Below are 17,801 nucleotides of genomic sequence, written 5' to 3' on the forward strand. Positions count from 1 at the left end.
GGAATATAACAGAAATTAGGAATGAAATGGAATCAACAGATATCTATAGAACTTATCATAAAACAAAGGATTTTACACCTTTTTTTCAGCACCTCATGGAACCTTGTCCAAAATTGACCATAGAGTTGGTCACAGATCAGGCCTCAACAGATGCAAGAAAATTGAAATAATCCCATGCATCCTATCAGATCAACATGCATTAAGGCTGATGTTCAATAACAACAAAAACAACAGAAAGGTCACGTACATGAGGAAGCTGAAAACCACCGTACTCAAAAATAACTTGCCCAAGCAAGAAATAAAGAAAATAAAGACATTTTTAGAATTTAATGAAAATGAAGGCACAGCATACACAAAATTATGGCACAAAATGGAAGAGAAGCTAAGAGGAAAACGCATAGCTCTGGGTGCCTCCAAATAGAAATTGGATAGGGCATATATTAGCAGCTTAGTACCACATCTGAAAGCTCTACAAGAAGAAGCAAATACACCCACGAGGAGTAGATGGCAGGAAACAATCAAACAAGTGGGTGAAATCAACAAAGTAGAAACAAAGAGAACTATATAAAGAATCAACAAAACCATGATATGGTTCTTTGAGAAAATCAACAAGATATAGAAACCCTTGGGCAGACTAACCTGAGAGCACAGAGACTATATCCAAATTAGTAAAATCAGAAATGGAAAGTTAGACATAATAACAGAAACTGAGGAAATTCAAAAAATCTCAAATCCTAGTACAAAAACCATACTCAACAAAATTGGAAAATCTGGATAAAATGGAAATTTTTCTAGACAGATAACAGGTTTCAAATTTAAATCAGGATCATATAAACCAACTAAGCAGTCCCATCACCCCAAAAGAAATAAATGCAGTCATTAAAAGTCTCCCAGCCAAAAAGGAAAAAAAGGGAAAAAAAACAAAAACAAAAACAAAACAAAACAAAAAACAAGACCAGAGTGTTTCAGTGCAGAAATCTATCAGACAGTCAAAGAGGACCTAATACTCTTCAAACTGGTCACAAAATAGAAACAGAAGGAACACTAACCAAGTTGCTCTATGAAGCTACCATTATGCATATACCTAAGTCACACAAAGACCCAACAAAGAAAGAGAACTTCAGACCAATTTCCCAGATGACTATTGATACAAAAATACACAATAAAATTCTCAAAAACCAAATTGAAGAACACATCAAAATGGTTATTCAACCTGATTAAATATGGTTCACCTCAGAGATGCAGGGATGGTTCAATAAAAGGAAATTCATCAACATAATGTACTATATGAAAAAACTCAAGAAAGATAAATAAAACCCACACAATCACCTCATTAGATGTTGAGAAAGCATTTGGCAAAATTCAAAACCGCTTCATGTTAAAAGGCTTTGAAAGATCAGGATTTAAAGGCCCATATATAAAAATAGTAAAAGATATGCAGCAAACAATAGGCAACATCAAACTAAATGGAGAGAAAATGAAGCAATTAAACTAAAATCAGGAACTAGACAAGTCTCCCCACTCTCACCCTATCTATTCAATATACTACTCTAAGTCCTAGCCAGAAGAATTAGACAACAAAAGGAGGTCAAGTTGATACAAATTGAAAAGGAAGAATCCAAAATATTACTATTTGCAGATAATATGATAGTACATTTAAGTGACTAAAAGTTCCAGCAGAGAATTCCTACATCTGATAAAGAACTTCATCAAATTGGCTGGATGAAAAGTTAACTCAAATCAGTAGCCTTCCTCTACTTAAAGGATATTTGGGCTGAAAAAGAAATTAGAGAAACAATACTGTTCCCAATAATCACAAATAATATACAATCCTTTGGTTTGACTCTAACCAAGCAAGTTAAATATCTGTACGACATGAACATCACAAGTCTGAAAAAGAAATCAAAGAATATATCAGCAGATGGAAGAACCCCCATGCTCACAGATTAGCAGGATTAATATACTAAAAATGTCCACCTTGCCTATAGCATTCTACAGATTCAATGCAATCCTCATCAAAATTCCAAATCAATTCTTCACAGAGTTAGAAAGGGCAATTTACAAACTCAACTGGAAAAACAAAAAAGCCTAGGATAGTAAAAACTATTCTCAACAATAAAAGAACTTCTGGGGGAATCACCATCCCTGACCTAAAGCTGCACTACAAAGCAATCATGATGAAAGCTGCATGGTATTAGCACAGTGACAGGCAGGTAGATCAGTGGAATAGAATTGAATATCCAGAAATGAATCCACACACCTATGGTCTCTTGACCTTTGACAAAGGAGCTAAGACCACACAGTGGAAAAAAAGAGAGCATTTACAACAAATGTTTCTGGTTCCACTGGTGGTCTGCATGTACAAGAATCTAAATTGAGGTTCCCCCCCCTCAACCTCCTACCTCCCGAGGTTTCCTGTTTTCATTCTTTCTGGTGGCTGGCAGGGCTTCAGTCTTTCTCCCTCATGCAATACCAGATCAGGTTTCCCTCTCCCAGCAACTTCCCCCAGCTGTCCACTTTCCCTCCCAGGTCCCTCCCTCCTTCCCCACTTGTGACTGCTTTCCTCTCTCTCCCAAATGGGACTGAGACATCCTTACTTGGGCACTTCAGCTTGTTGAACTTTTTGAGTTCTGTGGAGTTTATCTTGACTATTCTTTACTTGCGGGGAGAGGAGTCGGTAATATCCCTTTATTAGTGAGTACATACCATGCATGTGCTTTTGGGTCTGAGTTACCTTATTCAGGATGATATTTTCTACTTTCATTCATTTGCCTGCAAAACACAGGAAGGTTTGGGAGGTGAAAGACCCTTAGAACTCAAAGGGAGTGACATTCTATGAGATGACTAATAATAGGCAAAGGTAAATCATAGATACCACCTCCAGTAGGAATACAGGTCATCAACATAGGGAGGAAGGCATCTGATAGTCACAAACCTGACCCATAATTGTTCCTATATGAAAGAAGTACAAAGATGGAAATGAAGAGGAGCCTAAAGAGAAGAAAGTCCTTTGACAGGCCAAAAGAGGAATCCAACTCAAGGGGAGGTCCCAAGGCCTGACACTATTACTGAGGCTATGGAGCACTCATAAAAAGGAATCTAGCATGATCGCCCTGTGAAAGACCCAATAAGCAGCTGAAAGAGTCAGATGCATATATTTGCATCCAACCAATGGACAGAAGCAGCTGACTCCTGTTGTTGAATTAGGGAAGGTTGAAAGAAGCTGAGGAGAAGGGCGATCCTGTAGGAGGACCAGCAGTCACAATTACTCTGGACCCCCAAGATCTTTCAAACACTGGACCAACAAACAGCCAGCATATACAAGCTGATATGAGGCCCCAAACACATATACAGTAGAGGATTTCCCAGTCTGTGTTCAATCAGAGATGATGAACCTAACCCTCAAGAGACTGGAGGCCCCAAGGAATTTAGCATTCAGGTGGCAGGGTGGGTGGGGACACCCTAGTGGAGACATAGGGGTGGGGAGGAGGTATGGGATATGGAGCAGTAAGAGGGTGGACAGGAATGGTAAATAAAATATGGAGTGATAGATAGATAGATAGATAGATAGATAGATAGATAGATAGATAGATAGATGATAGATAGATAGATAGATAGATGATAGATAGATAGATAGATAGATAGATAGATAGATAGATAGATGTAAATGAACAAAAAAGAATCCATCTTGATCCATTCTTATTTTCATTTGCATAAATCAAGTCCAAGTGGATTGAGGACCAACAAATAAAACCTGATATACTGAGTTTAATAGGGGAGAAGTGAAGAGGTACCTTGAACTCATGGTTATAGGGGATATTTTCCTGAAAAGAACACCAATGGTTTATGTTCTAAGATCAAAAATCAACAAATATGACCTCATAAAATTGAAAAGTTTCTGTAAGGCAAAGGTCATTGTAATAGAACAAAATGGCAACCAATAGATTGGGAAAAATATCTTTACCACTCCTATATCCTAGAAAAGGTGTGTCAAATGTATAGAAAGAACTCAAGAAGTAATACTCCAAAGAACCAAATAACCTTATTTAAAATGGGGTATGGAGCTTAACAAAGAGTTCTCCACTGAGGAATCTTGAATGGCCAAGAAAAGCCTAAAGAAATGTTCTTTTTAACTTTATCGAGAGTTGAGTTGGAATTTTGATGGAGATTGCATTGAATCTGCAGATTGCTTTTGGCAAGATGGCTATTTTACTATATAAATCCTTCCAGTCCATGAGCATGGGAAATCTTTCCATCTTCTGAAATCTTCTGTGATGTCTTTCTTCAGAGACTTGAAGTTCTTTTCATACAGACCTTTCACTTGCGTAGTTAGAGTCACACCAATATATTTTATATGATTTGTGACTATTGTGAAAGGTGTTGTTTCCCTAATTTCTTTCTTAGCCTGTTTAACCTTTGTGTAGAGGAAGGCTACTGATTTGTTTGAGCTAATTTTATACCCAGCTACTTTGCTGAAGTTGTTTCTCAGGTTTAGGCTTTCTTTGGTGGAATTTTTGGGGACACTTCAGTATACTATCATATCATCTGCAAATAGTGATATTTTGACTTCTTCCTTTCCACTTTGTATCACTTTGATCACCTTTTGTTGTCTAATTGCTCTGGCTCAGACTTCAAGCACTATGTTGAATAGGTAGGGAGTGTCAGCCTTGTCTAGTCCTTGATTTTAGTGGAATTGCTTCAAGTTTCTCTCTATTTCGTTTGACAATGGCTACTGTTTTGCTGTATATTGATTTTGCTGTGTTTAGGTATGGGTTTTGAATTACCGATGTTTCAAAGACGTTTATCATGAAGGGGTGTTGGATTTTGTCAAATTCTTTTTCAGCATCTAATGAAATGATCATGTGGTTTTTTTGTTTTTGTTTGTTTGTTTATTTGTTTGTTATTTGAGTCTCTTGATATCGTGGATTATGTTGATGGATTTCCATATATTAAATCATCCCTGCTTCCCTGGGATGAAGCCTACTTGATCATGACAGATGAAAGAGCAATCTGTAAGTTGATCTGGAGTAACAAACAACTCAGGATAGTGAAAACTATTCTCAACAAAAAAATAACTTCGGGGGAATAACCATCTCTGATCTCAAGCTGTACACCAGAGCAATAGTGATTAAAAACTGCATGCATGTTATTGGTACAGCAAGTGGTAGGTATATCAATGGAACAAAATTGAAGACACAGAAATGGACCCACAAACCTATGGTCGCTTGACCTTTGACAACGGAGCTAAAACCATCCAGTGGAAAAATGACAACATTTTCACAAAATGGTGCTTGTTCAACTGGCAGTTAGCATATAGAAGATTTGCAAATTGATCCATACTTATGTCCTTGTACAAAGTCCAAGTGGATCAAGGGCCTCCACATAAAACCAGATGCACTGAATCAAATAGAAAAGAAACTGGGGAAGTAACTCAAACACATAGGCACAGCGGAAATTTTTCTGAACAGAACAACAAAAGCTTATACTCTATGATAAAATTTGACAAATGGGACCTCATAAAATTACAAAGCTTCTTTAAGACAAAGGATACTGTAAATTGGCAACTAACAGATTGGGCAAAAATCTTTATCATCCCTATATCTGATAGAGGGCTAATTAACCCAGACACTATTGCTGATGACAAGAAATGCTTTCTGTAAGAAGTCTGATATAGCTGTTTCCTGAGAGGTCCTGCCAGAGCCTGACAAATACAAATGAGGATGCTCAGCATTAACTATTGGACTGAATGTGGGATCCTTATTGAAGGAGTTAGGGAAAGGACTGAAAGAACTGTAGGGGTTTGCAACCCCATAGAAAGAATAACACTATCAACCAATCAGACCGCTCCGGAACTCCCAGGGACTAAACCACATACATATGTAGGGACACATTGCTATAGCTACTACATATGTAACAGAGGATGGCCCTGTCTGGCATCAGTGGGAGGGGAGGGCCTTGATCCTCTGAAGGCTCAATGCCCCAGTGTAGGGGAATGCCAGAGTGGTAAGGTAGGAATGGGTGGGTAGTTTGGGGACCACCATCATAGAAGCAGGGCAAGAGGGAGGGGGGCTGGGATAGGAGGTTACTGAGGGGAAACTGGAAAGGGGGATTACATTTGAAATGTAAATAAATAAAATAAACAATTAAAAAAGGGAAAATGATCTAGATGTATAATAAAAACAAACAAAAAATTACAAGATATCAGGACCTGTTTTTTTGTGAAGTTAGCTTGAAAAGGGCTACCTTGGTGTCTAAGGATCAAGGAACAACATAAGTCCAATATTTGACCAATAAAGAAATTGTACAAAGTTGTAGAAAATAAACATTCTTTTATGATAGAAATTGAAAAATAATGATAGCAGCATTGGCATGAAAGGTTTTCTTGGGTCCAATGTCAACTGGCAATTTGGCCATTGAAAGTTAATAATACACCACGAGGTACAAGGCAAGCTTCCCACTCTAGCTTGGAGATTTTATGAATGTCTACTCTCCTTAAAACCTCAATAGCTGCCAGCGTTTTAATGGTCAGCCATGCCTTGGGAAAACATGCCTCTAAATTCTTTTTATTTTTATTTTGGTATTATTTTAATAATTTACATCCCAAAAGGTGTCCCCTGTTGTTCTCCCTTCACAGAGTTCTTCACCTCATTCCCTCACCCCTTCATCTCTGAGATGGTGCTCCCTCTTCCCTAGGTATCTCACTTCAATGTGGCATCAAGTGTCTACAAGTTTAGGCTCCTCCTCTCTCACTGAGGCCAGAAAGGGCAGGCCCATGCTACATATGTGCCTGAGGTCTCAGACCAGGCTGCACAGGTTCCTGTCTTCAATCACAAAATTGTATCAGTAATAGTGTCAGTGTTTGATGCCTGACCATGAAATGAACTTGAATTTGTGCCAGTACCAGGTTGACCTTTTCTTCATTCTATGCACCAATTTTGTCCCAGCCCAGGTTTACTACACAGCCAAGCCCTACAATTATATAGACCTAATTTGTCTGGAGTAAACTCTAATCCAGGAAGTTGATTCCATCTTATCTTGTGCTAACCATTTCTCATTGATAATTGATGGGCAGCAGGCACACACACACACACACACACACACACACACACACACACACACACACACATTTCTCCAGCTGACAAGACATAGGAAAAGACAAATTGATTCTTCCATATCTTCATAATTCTCTAACAACTGACTATAAAAAATGTTGAACTAAGTGACATATATTGACTAAAGATTTCAAAAGAATGATTTATTGCCATGTCACTGAATTCCAAGAAAACACATAAAAACAACTGAAAAATGATCATTTAATTATTGGATTACTTAAAGGTTTAGAGGCTCTGTCCCTGATCATAGCAGCTAGGAATTGTTACGACTCATGCTGGTGCTATAGCAGTAGCTCAAAACTGAGTTTGCGATCCTCATTCAGATTGAGAACAACTGGGTAGAACAAGAGCATTTAATATCAACGCCCACTGTAAAAGACACACTTTCTAGAAGTCCATACCTACACTTCAAGACCTTGCATTCTAATAGTTTTAATCTTTCTAAACAATTTCACCTCTGGCAAATAAACACCGAGACATAAGATACTGTGGGGGATTCTGGGGCTGGCAGGTATAACGGAAGAGTGGGGAGGGAGAGAGCCTGCATCTGGCCAGAGTTCCAGGGCTCTGTGCAGGCAGACACGGGAGGAGTGCCGGACGCTTTCCACTAGGCCCCGGGTGGGAATCGGGCTGTGTGAAGCCACTGACCCCACAAGGCGGGGCGTGAACAAGGGGCAGCCCCCATACCAGGTTCACAGTCTCTGGTATCCCATGCTGGATACAGCGGAGAAGCTGAGAACAGAACAAGGGCCCCGAGGATACGGGAAGAGAGCAGAGGAAGACAGGTTCTCATGAGGCAAGAGTCTTTAGTCTGGTCCATGGCTGGAGCACAGGAAAGCCTTCTGACAGGAGGTTAGAAGCATCTCGTTAGAAGAAAGCCAATATCATTGTCCAAGCACAGCAGGTCTTGATGAACAGACTCTGGAGGTCAGCTTAGGACATTGTGTGTGTGACTACTACACATACACTATTTTTCCTATGGGGGCTGTGTGGGCAGTAACTTCTACAGGAGCCAGGGGTTCAGGAAACATGAGGGAATGCCTTCTGTCTCGTGTAGGTGAATTACCACCCAGGGGTCTCCTTAGGGTTCAAAAACCTCAACTCGACTGAAGACCAAGCTGTATGTATATAGCCCATTGCCCCACAGGAAATACTCTCATTCATACTACCACACAGGATATATTCCAACATTTAAGGAAATCAAGGTAAGAGCTGAAGACAGGATCTGGAAGCAGTGATCATGAGCACAGAAGATTGTTCTTTAATTGTTTGGATCCTCTGTCTTGATACTTTTTTTTTTTTTAATACAGCCTAGGTTCAACGTCAAGAAATATTATAATCTAGTGTGGTTTGGGTAATCATTAAACAAATAGCAAGAAAATTGCCCCTAAAATTTGAATAAGTCAATCTGAATGAGATAATTACTTAGTAGTGATTTTTCTCCAGCTCTGACTAGGTTTGTGTGAAATTGACAGAAAATATAAAAGCCTAGAGATACAAGGCATGGTTCCAATATTTCATTCTCAGAGAGCTTTCACTATCCTATCATGCCCTAATCACAATTGCTTATCAGTGGGTTTCCATCAGCTACTTGTTTTACGTAAACAAAAGTAGTAAGTTCCATGGGTGTACCTGTTTAATCACCACCTCATACACTAAGTGAGCTTATAGTATTATACATGGATTCCTTCCCATCAAATTGTCTTCATAATTAACTAGAGAGTATATTATAACTTATAAAGTGTGCATGGCACTACAGCACACATTGGCATATATTGCCTATATTTTGATCATGGGTGTCCTTAGTTCTAACTTCAGAATAGAGTGGTTGATGCTTCTTTTACCCTAAAATTTCCATGGAATTCTCTAGAACTACAAAAGCTAGCTAGGACTTAAGCCATTTTCAGTTCATGTCCAAATTGTTTTTTCTGTATCTTGCAACAAAGATTTATGTTGCCTTTGGCCATTAGAAGTTATCATACTCCACAAATAAGAGCAAATCTAATAGCTTGGGCTGTTTTCAGGAACACATATAAGCAACAAATTAACAATTAATATCTCACTCTGCTATAAGTAACATTTGCTTAGGAACTTATGATTATAGGAACAGAAAATACAAATTATACATTGAAAATATTTAAAATTTATTATATGACATATGAGTACATGGATTTTTCATGTAGCCTTAATTATGTTTAAATCTACCCACCATATATGTGCTTATACTCCTGATATTACCCCCCATTTGATCTATTTTCTACTATCCTCTTCTTTGAAGACATTCATTGATTTTCAATTTTGTCCCATCACATGATTCTAAAGGGATTATCTTTCCTCCAGAATCTATTATACATGGACGAAAAGTACATTCAACAGATATGTCACAGCAAAGACATGGTCTTGATATCGGTTTATTTGAGATTGCTTTCCTGCTATTAAAATATAAAATACCCTTACAAATGTAACTTAAAAGATAAAAGGATTTTTGAATAGTAATTATGTCTTATAGTCTATAATGTAAAGAAGTCAGGGCAACAGGAACTTGAAATAAGTTTATCACATTATCTCCACACTCAAAAACAGAAATCATTGTAAACAATGTTATCAGAGCCAGATACCATTTTGAAATCCTCTGCCTAAGGATTGGCCCCACACACAATAAGGACATTTTCCCACTTCAACTGCTGTAAAAAATATAGATTTGTTTTGTGTCTTGTACTGTTGTGCCACCTTAGTGATAGCTCATGTTCCAGACTCAGTTAAAAAATCCCAAAGAAAGAATTTTTTTTTTCAATTTTTATTTTTCCTCCAAATCAGAGGATACTGAAATATTTCTTCTAGAATTCTAGATTAAAAGTCAAAAATCTTATGCAAAGTAGGATGAGATGGGAAGTGAGAATAGGGTGGCACAGGAAACATTTCCATGACACCACACCTCTCAGGTCCTATGTCTCAGAGTCTTAAGTTTGTGAAGACAAGTTTCTGATTTTGTCACTGTTCAGGGCTGAATCCTCCCTCAGGGCCCTCTCCAGACTAGCTGATAGGGAGTAGATCAGTCTCTCTCTGAATTGCTGACCTAGGAAAACATAGAGTATTGGGTTGAGGCAACTATTGAAGGAGGCCAGAGTGCTTGCTGGGTTCACCCACGCGTCAATATTATTCTGTGTCTCCTTGTTCCCAATATTGCCTAAAAGAAAAATCAATTGAAAAGGGAACCAACAGACAAAGAAAGAAAATGCTACAGCAGTGAGGACACGTAAAGGACGACTGGAATTCACCAAGCCTCTTCTGCCTATCTTGGCAGCCATGAGTCCATAGCAGATGACAATGAAGATCATTGGTATGCTGAAGCCAACAATGAAACTGAGGGTTACTGAAATTAAACTCACAGTCATAGACATGTTTACCTGCTCCTCAGGGGTTGCAGCCCAGGATTCAAAATTGCATATACAGTGTACTTTACCACTTTCATCTTTCACTGTAGTCAAGAAGAAAAAATGTGGAAATATAAGCATCAGAACAAGTATCCAAGATCCCAAAATCACTTTCCTTGCCAGATTCACAGTTCGATGATTCTGAGCCCATACTGGATGCAGAACACAAATACAGCGATCCATGGCAATGAAAGTAATCAAGAAGATACTTAGAAAAAGGTTTACATTTATAATCATGTGAACAAATTTGCAAAGGAACCAACCAAAAAGCCATTCTCCATTCATGACAATTGAGGTGATCTGAAATGGTAGACTTGTCATGTAAGAGAAGTCAGACAATGCCAGGTTCAGATAACAGATTGTTGTCACAGTATGTGTCATCCGGAACCCAGCCACATAAATCACAAGCCCATTACCTATCACACCAAGGAGAAAGGTTATAGAGAGGACCACAACTAAGAAGATACATATAACTCTGGATGTGGTAGAATCATAAAACACCACTTCTGATCCATTCTGAGGTATGGAGAAGTTGGCTTCCATTTTGTCAGCACCTGCAACATTTCAACAATGACTGTTTCTCAGATCTAGCTCCATCTTTTAGCATATTTATTCAAATCCCCACACATCACCTTTTATAACAAAGTATCTATTCTGAGGGTAATCTATGAAAAATGATTCTCTATTGAATGTCTGTTATGTAAATCTTAGTTCTATATATTATCAAAGAGCATTATTGATACTCAGAATAATTATGAAATGAGTCATAATCTCCCATGACCTTGCACTGATATTGAACTGAGCATAGGCAGGGGGACTGAAGTGTTTACTATGAAGAAGAGAGAATTGGTGTGTATATATTGACCATTGTTCCTTGCTTTTCATCAGTCTTTAGCTCTCATATGATAGAATTCAGCTAAGTGATACAAAATGATTAGAGCGAGATTCATTTTCCAGCAAAGCATAAGAACTAGTTAGAGGAAATAGTGGATTATGTTAAAAAAGATTGTAGATGATGTCTTTTTAATTCTAGCAGTAATATTGTTACCAATATTCTAGCAGTTTTCTTTATCTGATGGTTCCCAAGTTAAGGCAATTATCCTTCTAGGCACACCTTGTCTCAAGAGGACACTGCTCAGTGAAGACCATACTATCTATCTAATTTTGTTCAATCCAATTCTTCTGTCACTTTCCACATTGTGATTTTCAAAGAGCTTTTTATGATTATGAGGTATATAAAACATTTACTATGGAATGACTTATGTCACCCAAATCATAACACAGCATCCATCCTTTGTTCATACTTATGCATGTGTCTCTGTGATTGTATGAATGCACATTCATGTTTGTGTACATATGTTTATGCAGATAATTATAAACCCACCTAGAATTCTCCATGTACCAAACAATTCAAATTACAGGAGATACTCCTGTCACTATCTGGAACTTACTGAGAAGGCTAGATAACCAGCCAATTTGCAGCAGGTATCTACACTAAATCTTCTCCAATAAGATAATCAAAAGCCATCTCCATTTTTTTCAGGTCTTCATTTTTTCAAAGCTAGGACATTACCAAGTGATCTATCTCCAGAGCTATAGATCTAATTTAGGATGTATCATATAATATTTCTTGGTAGGAAAAAAATAATTTTATATTATATCCAGGACTCAAACCTTACAGTAATCTTGAGTGCGGCAACAATAAAAGTTTGTAACATTTTAAATATTGACATGGAAGGGTTCAAATGTATCTTCAAGAATCCCTCATGAAATGGCCGGGCGTGGTGGCGCATGCCTTTAATCCCAGCACTCGGGAGGCAGAGGCAGGCGGATTTCTGAGTTCAAGGCTAGCCTGGTCTACAGAATGAGTTCCAGGACAGCCAGGGCTATACAGAGAAACCCTGTCTCAAAAAACCAAAAGAATCCCTCATGAAAAAAGGAATTTCAAGGGAAAAGTATCAAAGAAGATCAAATAATCTAACTTCTAGTTGCTTCTTAAGCTCATCTTAGGTTTAAAGTTAATTCTATCCATGAAACCATGCAAATATGCTGAAAATATATTAACCTTCTCTGTAAAATATAGTCTCTGCATGTATTTTAGATTATATTCTTGGGCAAGTGGAATGGTATCTCTAGACAAAAATGAGAAGATAAGTGGGTTTAGAAATCCCTATACCCTCAGACAAGAGGATGTTTCGTGTTTCATCTACTCCCTACCAGGTTCCTTTCCTTTCTGTCCTGGATTATATGGCAATGCCCACTAATGGGAAGAATGTAGCCACTAGTAATATAGCACAGAGATCTCCATATCAGTGAGGTTTTATCCAAAAAGAATCCTTTCCTGGTCATTCATTCCTGCAAAAGTTATTTAATATCCATCCTGAGTAAGTTCTATGCTCCTATTCTTCACAATGAACAATCAACTGTTTGGAACCAAGGCCTGTGTCTCTTCTCATGAATCACCATGGAGGAAAGCCTTCAACGTATACAGCTGCTTAAGTCTTCCACAGAAGGCTCCTCTGCACTCCTGACATTCAATTATGGACTAAGTTGGAGTTCCCCCTCCTCCAGCCCCAGGCTGATCCATGACTCCAACAGACTTGACATCCAGGAGTATTGTAACCACTGCATCCTCAGCCTCAGCCTGTCTCATTTCTCAGCAGAGCTGGGGCTCCCATCTTAAGCTGTGTTCTCTCACTCCTGAGCTTCCCATTAGCCTGACACCCAACAGTGTAGGTTAAAATGCACCCTAGCACCTATTGTTTAGTCTGCCCGGCACATTTGCCACTCCCCAGTGGAGAGGTCAACCGAGGAACCTTATTGGTTATCTGATAATCCAAGACACTTGTTTGCATCTAGCATTGGAGAGAAAGTTGGAAAGTTATAACCTCTGTTTGATAATGTGTGACTCCATATGGGTCCCTGAAGGCAGGAATTCAATGAGGGGTGGATACCATCTCTACCCTCAAAAGAGTATCTTTCCCTTTTCCTTAATGAGATGGCGTTTTCATTGCTTTTGATACTAAGACTAGCATGACTGTATATTTAATGTTATGTAGAGTACAATGTAACCTAATGAGTTTTGGTAGAGGTCTGGTGCCTCTCCCTAATATGCATGCACTATGCAATCTATACAGATATTTATGTTTATATGTAAGTCAGTCTACAAGATTTCAATATTACTTTTATTTTAAGAATAAACTCCTGTTTTGAGTAATTGTCAATCCTAGAGAAAGTTACTTGAAGAGTGATAGAGAATCTGTTCTAATTATACTTCTTTTGGACTCTGAGTTGTTCCTCTACTGAACTTAAACTGAATTTTTACTCCTGTGTAACTGGTATTCTGTATTAATCAAACCAATATTTTTCCAGAGGAAATATATTTAATTCTTCTCTATTCCTAAGGATTACCTATTATGAATTCTTTTGAATATAACCCTAAACAATTCATTGGTTCAATAATTTAGATTTTTAGATATTCATTATTTTTGTCTTCCTTTAATCATTGTTTGTGACTAAGTAAATATTTGTATTACCCATACCCTTTAAAGTCTCACACAATTCTCTATCAACTACATACTCAATACATGGTCATTCTTTTCAACACTCTATCAAGTCACTTGATGTATGGTCCTAATGGAGGTAGGAATCTCTGGAGAAAAACCAAGTAGATTATTTTTAAAGAGTTTATATTAGAAATTAAAAATAAACTGACATCTTATATCATAGTAAATTATCCTCTTGCAGTTATGGATACTGGATGCCCAAGATGAAGGTAATATCTTCTCCTATAATATTTTAACTGCCATGTATAGGTAGTTATCTCATCCTCCTCTCCACACCTCATCTTCCCTGTGAGTTAAAGTACATAACTTATACCTCAATGTGGCCTTATCTTTAGGGTCCTATTTTGCTTTAATTATTACCTTAATTTTTTTTTGTTTCTGAATTGTTATATGTTGAGGTACTCTAATTAGGGATACAATATTGATAGGAAGAAAACTTCAACTTAAGCCATAACATAGGATAGTCGGTATGAAAAAGCAGTGAGCAATAGCGCTGAAGATGGTACTGATGAAACATTTGAGCAAAGGATTTTCCTGGAGATCTAAAAGAAGTTGAGATGGAAAAAGAGATTAGAGAGGTTGACGGAAATGTAACCTATGAAATTATATACAAAAGAAGATACTCAGAAATGAGACAAGAATATTTTTATTGGTTAGAAACATGGGTCAGAGGTTAAGTATTCTTACTACTGTTGTGCAGGTCCAGGTTCAATACTCATAGCAAAATAGTGCCTAAAGCTATCTGTAATACAAACTCCATGGGATCTGCCATCTCCTCTGGCTTGCTTTGGGAAATAGGCATACATCTGGCACATTGTCTTATGTCTTAATTAGGGTTTCAATTGTGTGAAGAGATACTATGACCAAGGGAACTCTTATAAGGGACAATATTTAATTGGGGCTGGATTACAGTTTTAGAGGTCCAGTCAACTATCATCATGGCAGAGTCCATGGAAGTATTCAGGCAGACCTGGTGCTGGAGAAGGAGCTGGAAGTTTTAAATCTTGATCTGAAGGCAGCCAGGAGGAAACTTTCTTCTGTACTGGTTAGACCTTGATAGTATGATCTCAAACCAACTGCCCAGTGACACATTTCCTCTATCAAGGCCATATTTATTCCAATGGGCCACAGTGCTTCATAATACCATGTTCTGAGCCACATATAGTCGAACCACTACAACATATGTACAGAAAAAACACTTGTATATACAAATTTTACATATATATTTTATTAATATATATTTTCATATATATACATATATATTTATGAAAATGAAAGGGCTCTATCTCTAATATGTAGGTGTTATTTATTGTAATGAAATCCTTTTGCAGGTTTTATATCAATTTTCCTGTATTTTATTTTCAAACAAACAAAAATTGTAACAAATATGACTGAAGTAAGAAGTGAACTGTCGGTAATCTGTAATCATCAATTCATCCACATACTGCATAGAAGCTGTGCATCAAAAATTATTTTTATTATTTATTTTACTGGCTGAATAAGTCTGAACAAAAAAGTTGTGATTTATTCATGGATGTATAAATCACATGCTATGTTCTTAAATGAAGATGTCTTGGTACAGCACAAGATCCTTAGCTATATATCCTTGTACACGTATTATTAAATTGAGGGGGAATTTACCACATTCTGATATGAAATATTTATGATTTCATCTTTAGAGAAAGTACGTATTCTATTTAATATGACTTTCCCAATATTACTGAACTATTGGAAAACCTAGTCTACATACCCACTGAGAGATTTCATTGTTTGCAAGGCCTCTGCAACTATTTTGGTTTACTAACAGCTTAGTTAACACCACTGAATTGTTACCTTTAACATTAGGATTTACTCACTCAACACAGTTCTATGCCATTTCCCTTTGTGTTTCCTAAATTTTTCAATAGACCACCTAGAACAGAAGCCTACTTGAAGTCTTTATTTCTTTACTTCATTATATAAATTATGACTTACTCATGCACTCCCCTGAGCATTTCCACAGGACCCCATATTATAATAATAGACTATTTTGCACAAAATAACAAAGCCTGCCTCTACCTTAGGAAGAAGTATGTTGGGCTGTAGTGGACCCACATACATTCTTATCTGACATTAAGAGAAAGAACAACCAGACTTCAAAGTACTTCACAAATCTGATCATTAATTATGCTCTATGGATTCTCTTGACATTTGAGTTTTCTTGCCACCTGGGCAATTCTCTATGCAAAATCGTGCTGCCTGCCATTCATTTTTATTATTACACATAATTATATGTTTGATATACATAAATTTGCACGACTCTTCATCCACATTGGAAGTTTTAAAATATAACTTTTAGAAATCAACAAAAAATTGAATTGGAAGAAGTTCGGAGAATCAAGGAATTGATTTAGGTCATAAGTGTCAGAGTGGTTAGTGTTTTACCCCTTATGTCTGAGCTAACTCTTCACATTTGGTAACTCTGTGTCTCTTGTTCCTATGGCTCTAATTTCCATCTCAACAATTCACTGTTTAAGCTAGATTATATTTCATTAGAAACTCTGCCTTAGGATCCAAATTAGTTTTCATTACTATTTAAATACTTGATTATTCCATCCTTGCACATGTGGAGAAAGTTTTTTGGAAAACCAGTTCTTTTCCTCACTGATAGCTATATGGTTGATCTTATGACTCCTACTAAAGAGGCAGAACAAACAAGCACACAAATAAACAAAAGAGTATGGAGAAGAGGAGGCAAGGAGGATGGGTAGGGAGTAGAAAAAGAAATAGAGCAAGTTGGTGTACACATGTAATCTTAGCATTTGGGAAGCATATATTTAAGGTCTTTTATAAATGTCTCATGTACATAGAAACCTCTATACAACAGGGCAATATTAAACAGTAAGATCCTATTATAAAATCTGAAATGATTATAATATTTTTTTAAAAAAATGTTTATCTAACCATATGTAGCCAAGTTTCATTTCATCATGTAGTATATTCAAGATTACTAATGAAATAATACATATTAATTTTTCACAGTATTATTTGTAATCTGATAAATATTTGAATTCTTTCCCTCATTTACCTTAGACTACTGCTTAGGTGACAAGGCCCACATACATTAACAGAATTACCAAGCAGGTTAAGAAACAATGTATTGCTGACATTTCAGTTTAGGTAAAAAAGTCTAGCAGTTAATTTGATTGTTTAATGTCAGCTTCCCCATTTCACAGTAAAAAATATGAATTTGTTATCATTATTCAAAAATGTTACATATCTATTGGATAGAGAATGCTTAAAAGGAAGGCTCCAGATCAGGAATTAAAGGATGTGGCAGATACAAATAGGTATTATATTGAATGTTTTCATACTCTCTGATCTCTTGCCTCAGTTCACTACAGTTCACTATCATTTGTGGACTCACAGGATTACTTTTTTTACCTTCAAGTTTTTCCATTATATTTAAAAGCAAATTGTATTAATTTAAAAATTGTATGCAATGATTTTAAGCATATTCAGCTTCTTGTCTTTTTCTAGAAACTCATCAAAAATTTCATGCTGTCTGTATCCCTCTCCCCTCTCTCTCTTTGTCTGTCTCTCTCTATATATATATATATATTATTGTGTCAATTTATCTGTCTCTGTCTCTTTCTCTGTATCTATCCTATTCTTTGTTATTTTTGTTTTGACTAAATCCACGTGTGCAT

The 17,801-nt window shown here is 37.0% G+C and overlaps 1 protein-coding gene and 1 pseudogene across 1 annotated transcript; one reads left to right on the forward strand and one right to left on the reverse strand.

The window, feature by feature from the left end:
* Positions 1-17,801, forward strand: part of Vmn2r-ps126 (vomeronasal 2, receptor, pseudogene 126) — a 61,464-nt pseudogene that overhangs the window by 23,190 nt on the left and 20,473 nt on the right.
* Fpr-rs7 (formyl peptide receptor, related sequence 7) lies at positions 10,073-11,089 on the reverse strand. Its single transcript, XM_030250194.1, has one exon. It carries the CDS (start codon positions 11,087-11,089, stop codon positions 10,073-10,075), a length of 1,017 nt encoding a protein of 338 aa, XP_030106054.1.

This window comes from Mus musculus, chromosome 17 (genome assembly GCF_000001635.26).
Source record: "Mus musculus strain C57BL/6J chromosome 17, GRCm38.p6 C57BL/6J".
NCBI lineage: Eukaryota > Metazoa > Chordata > Mammalia > Rodentia > Muridae > Mus > Mus musculus.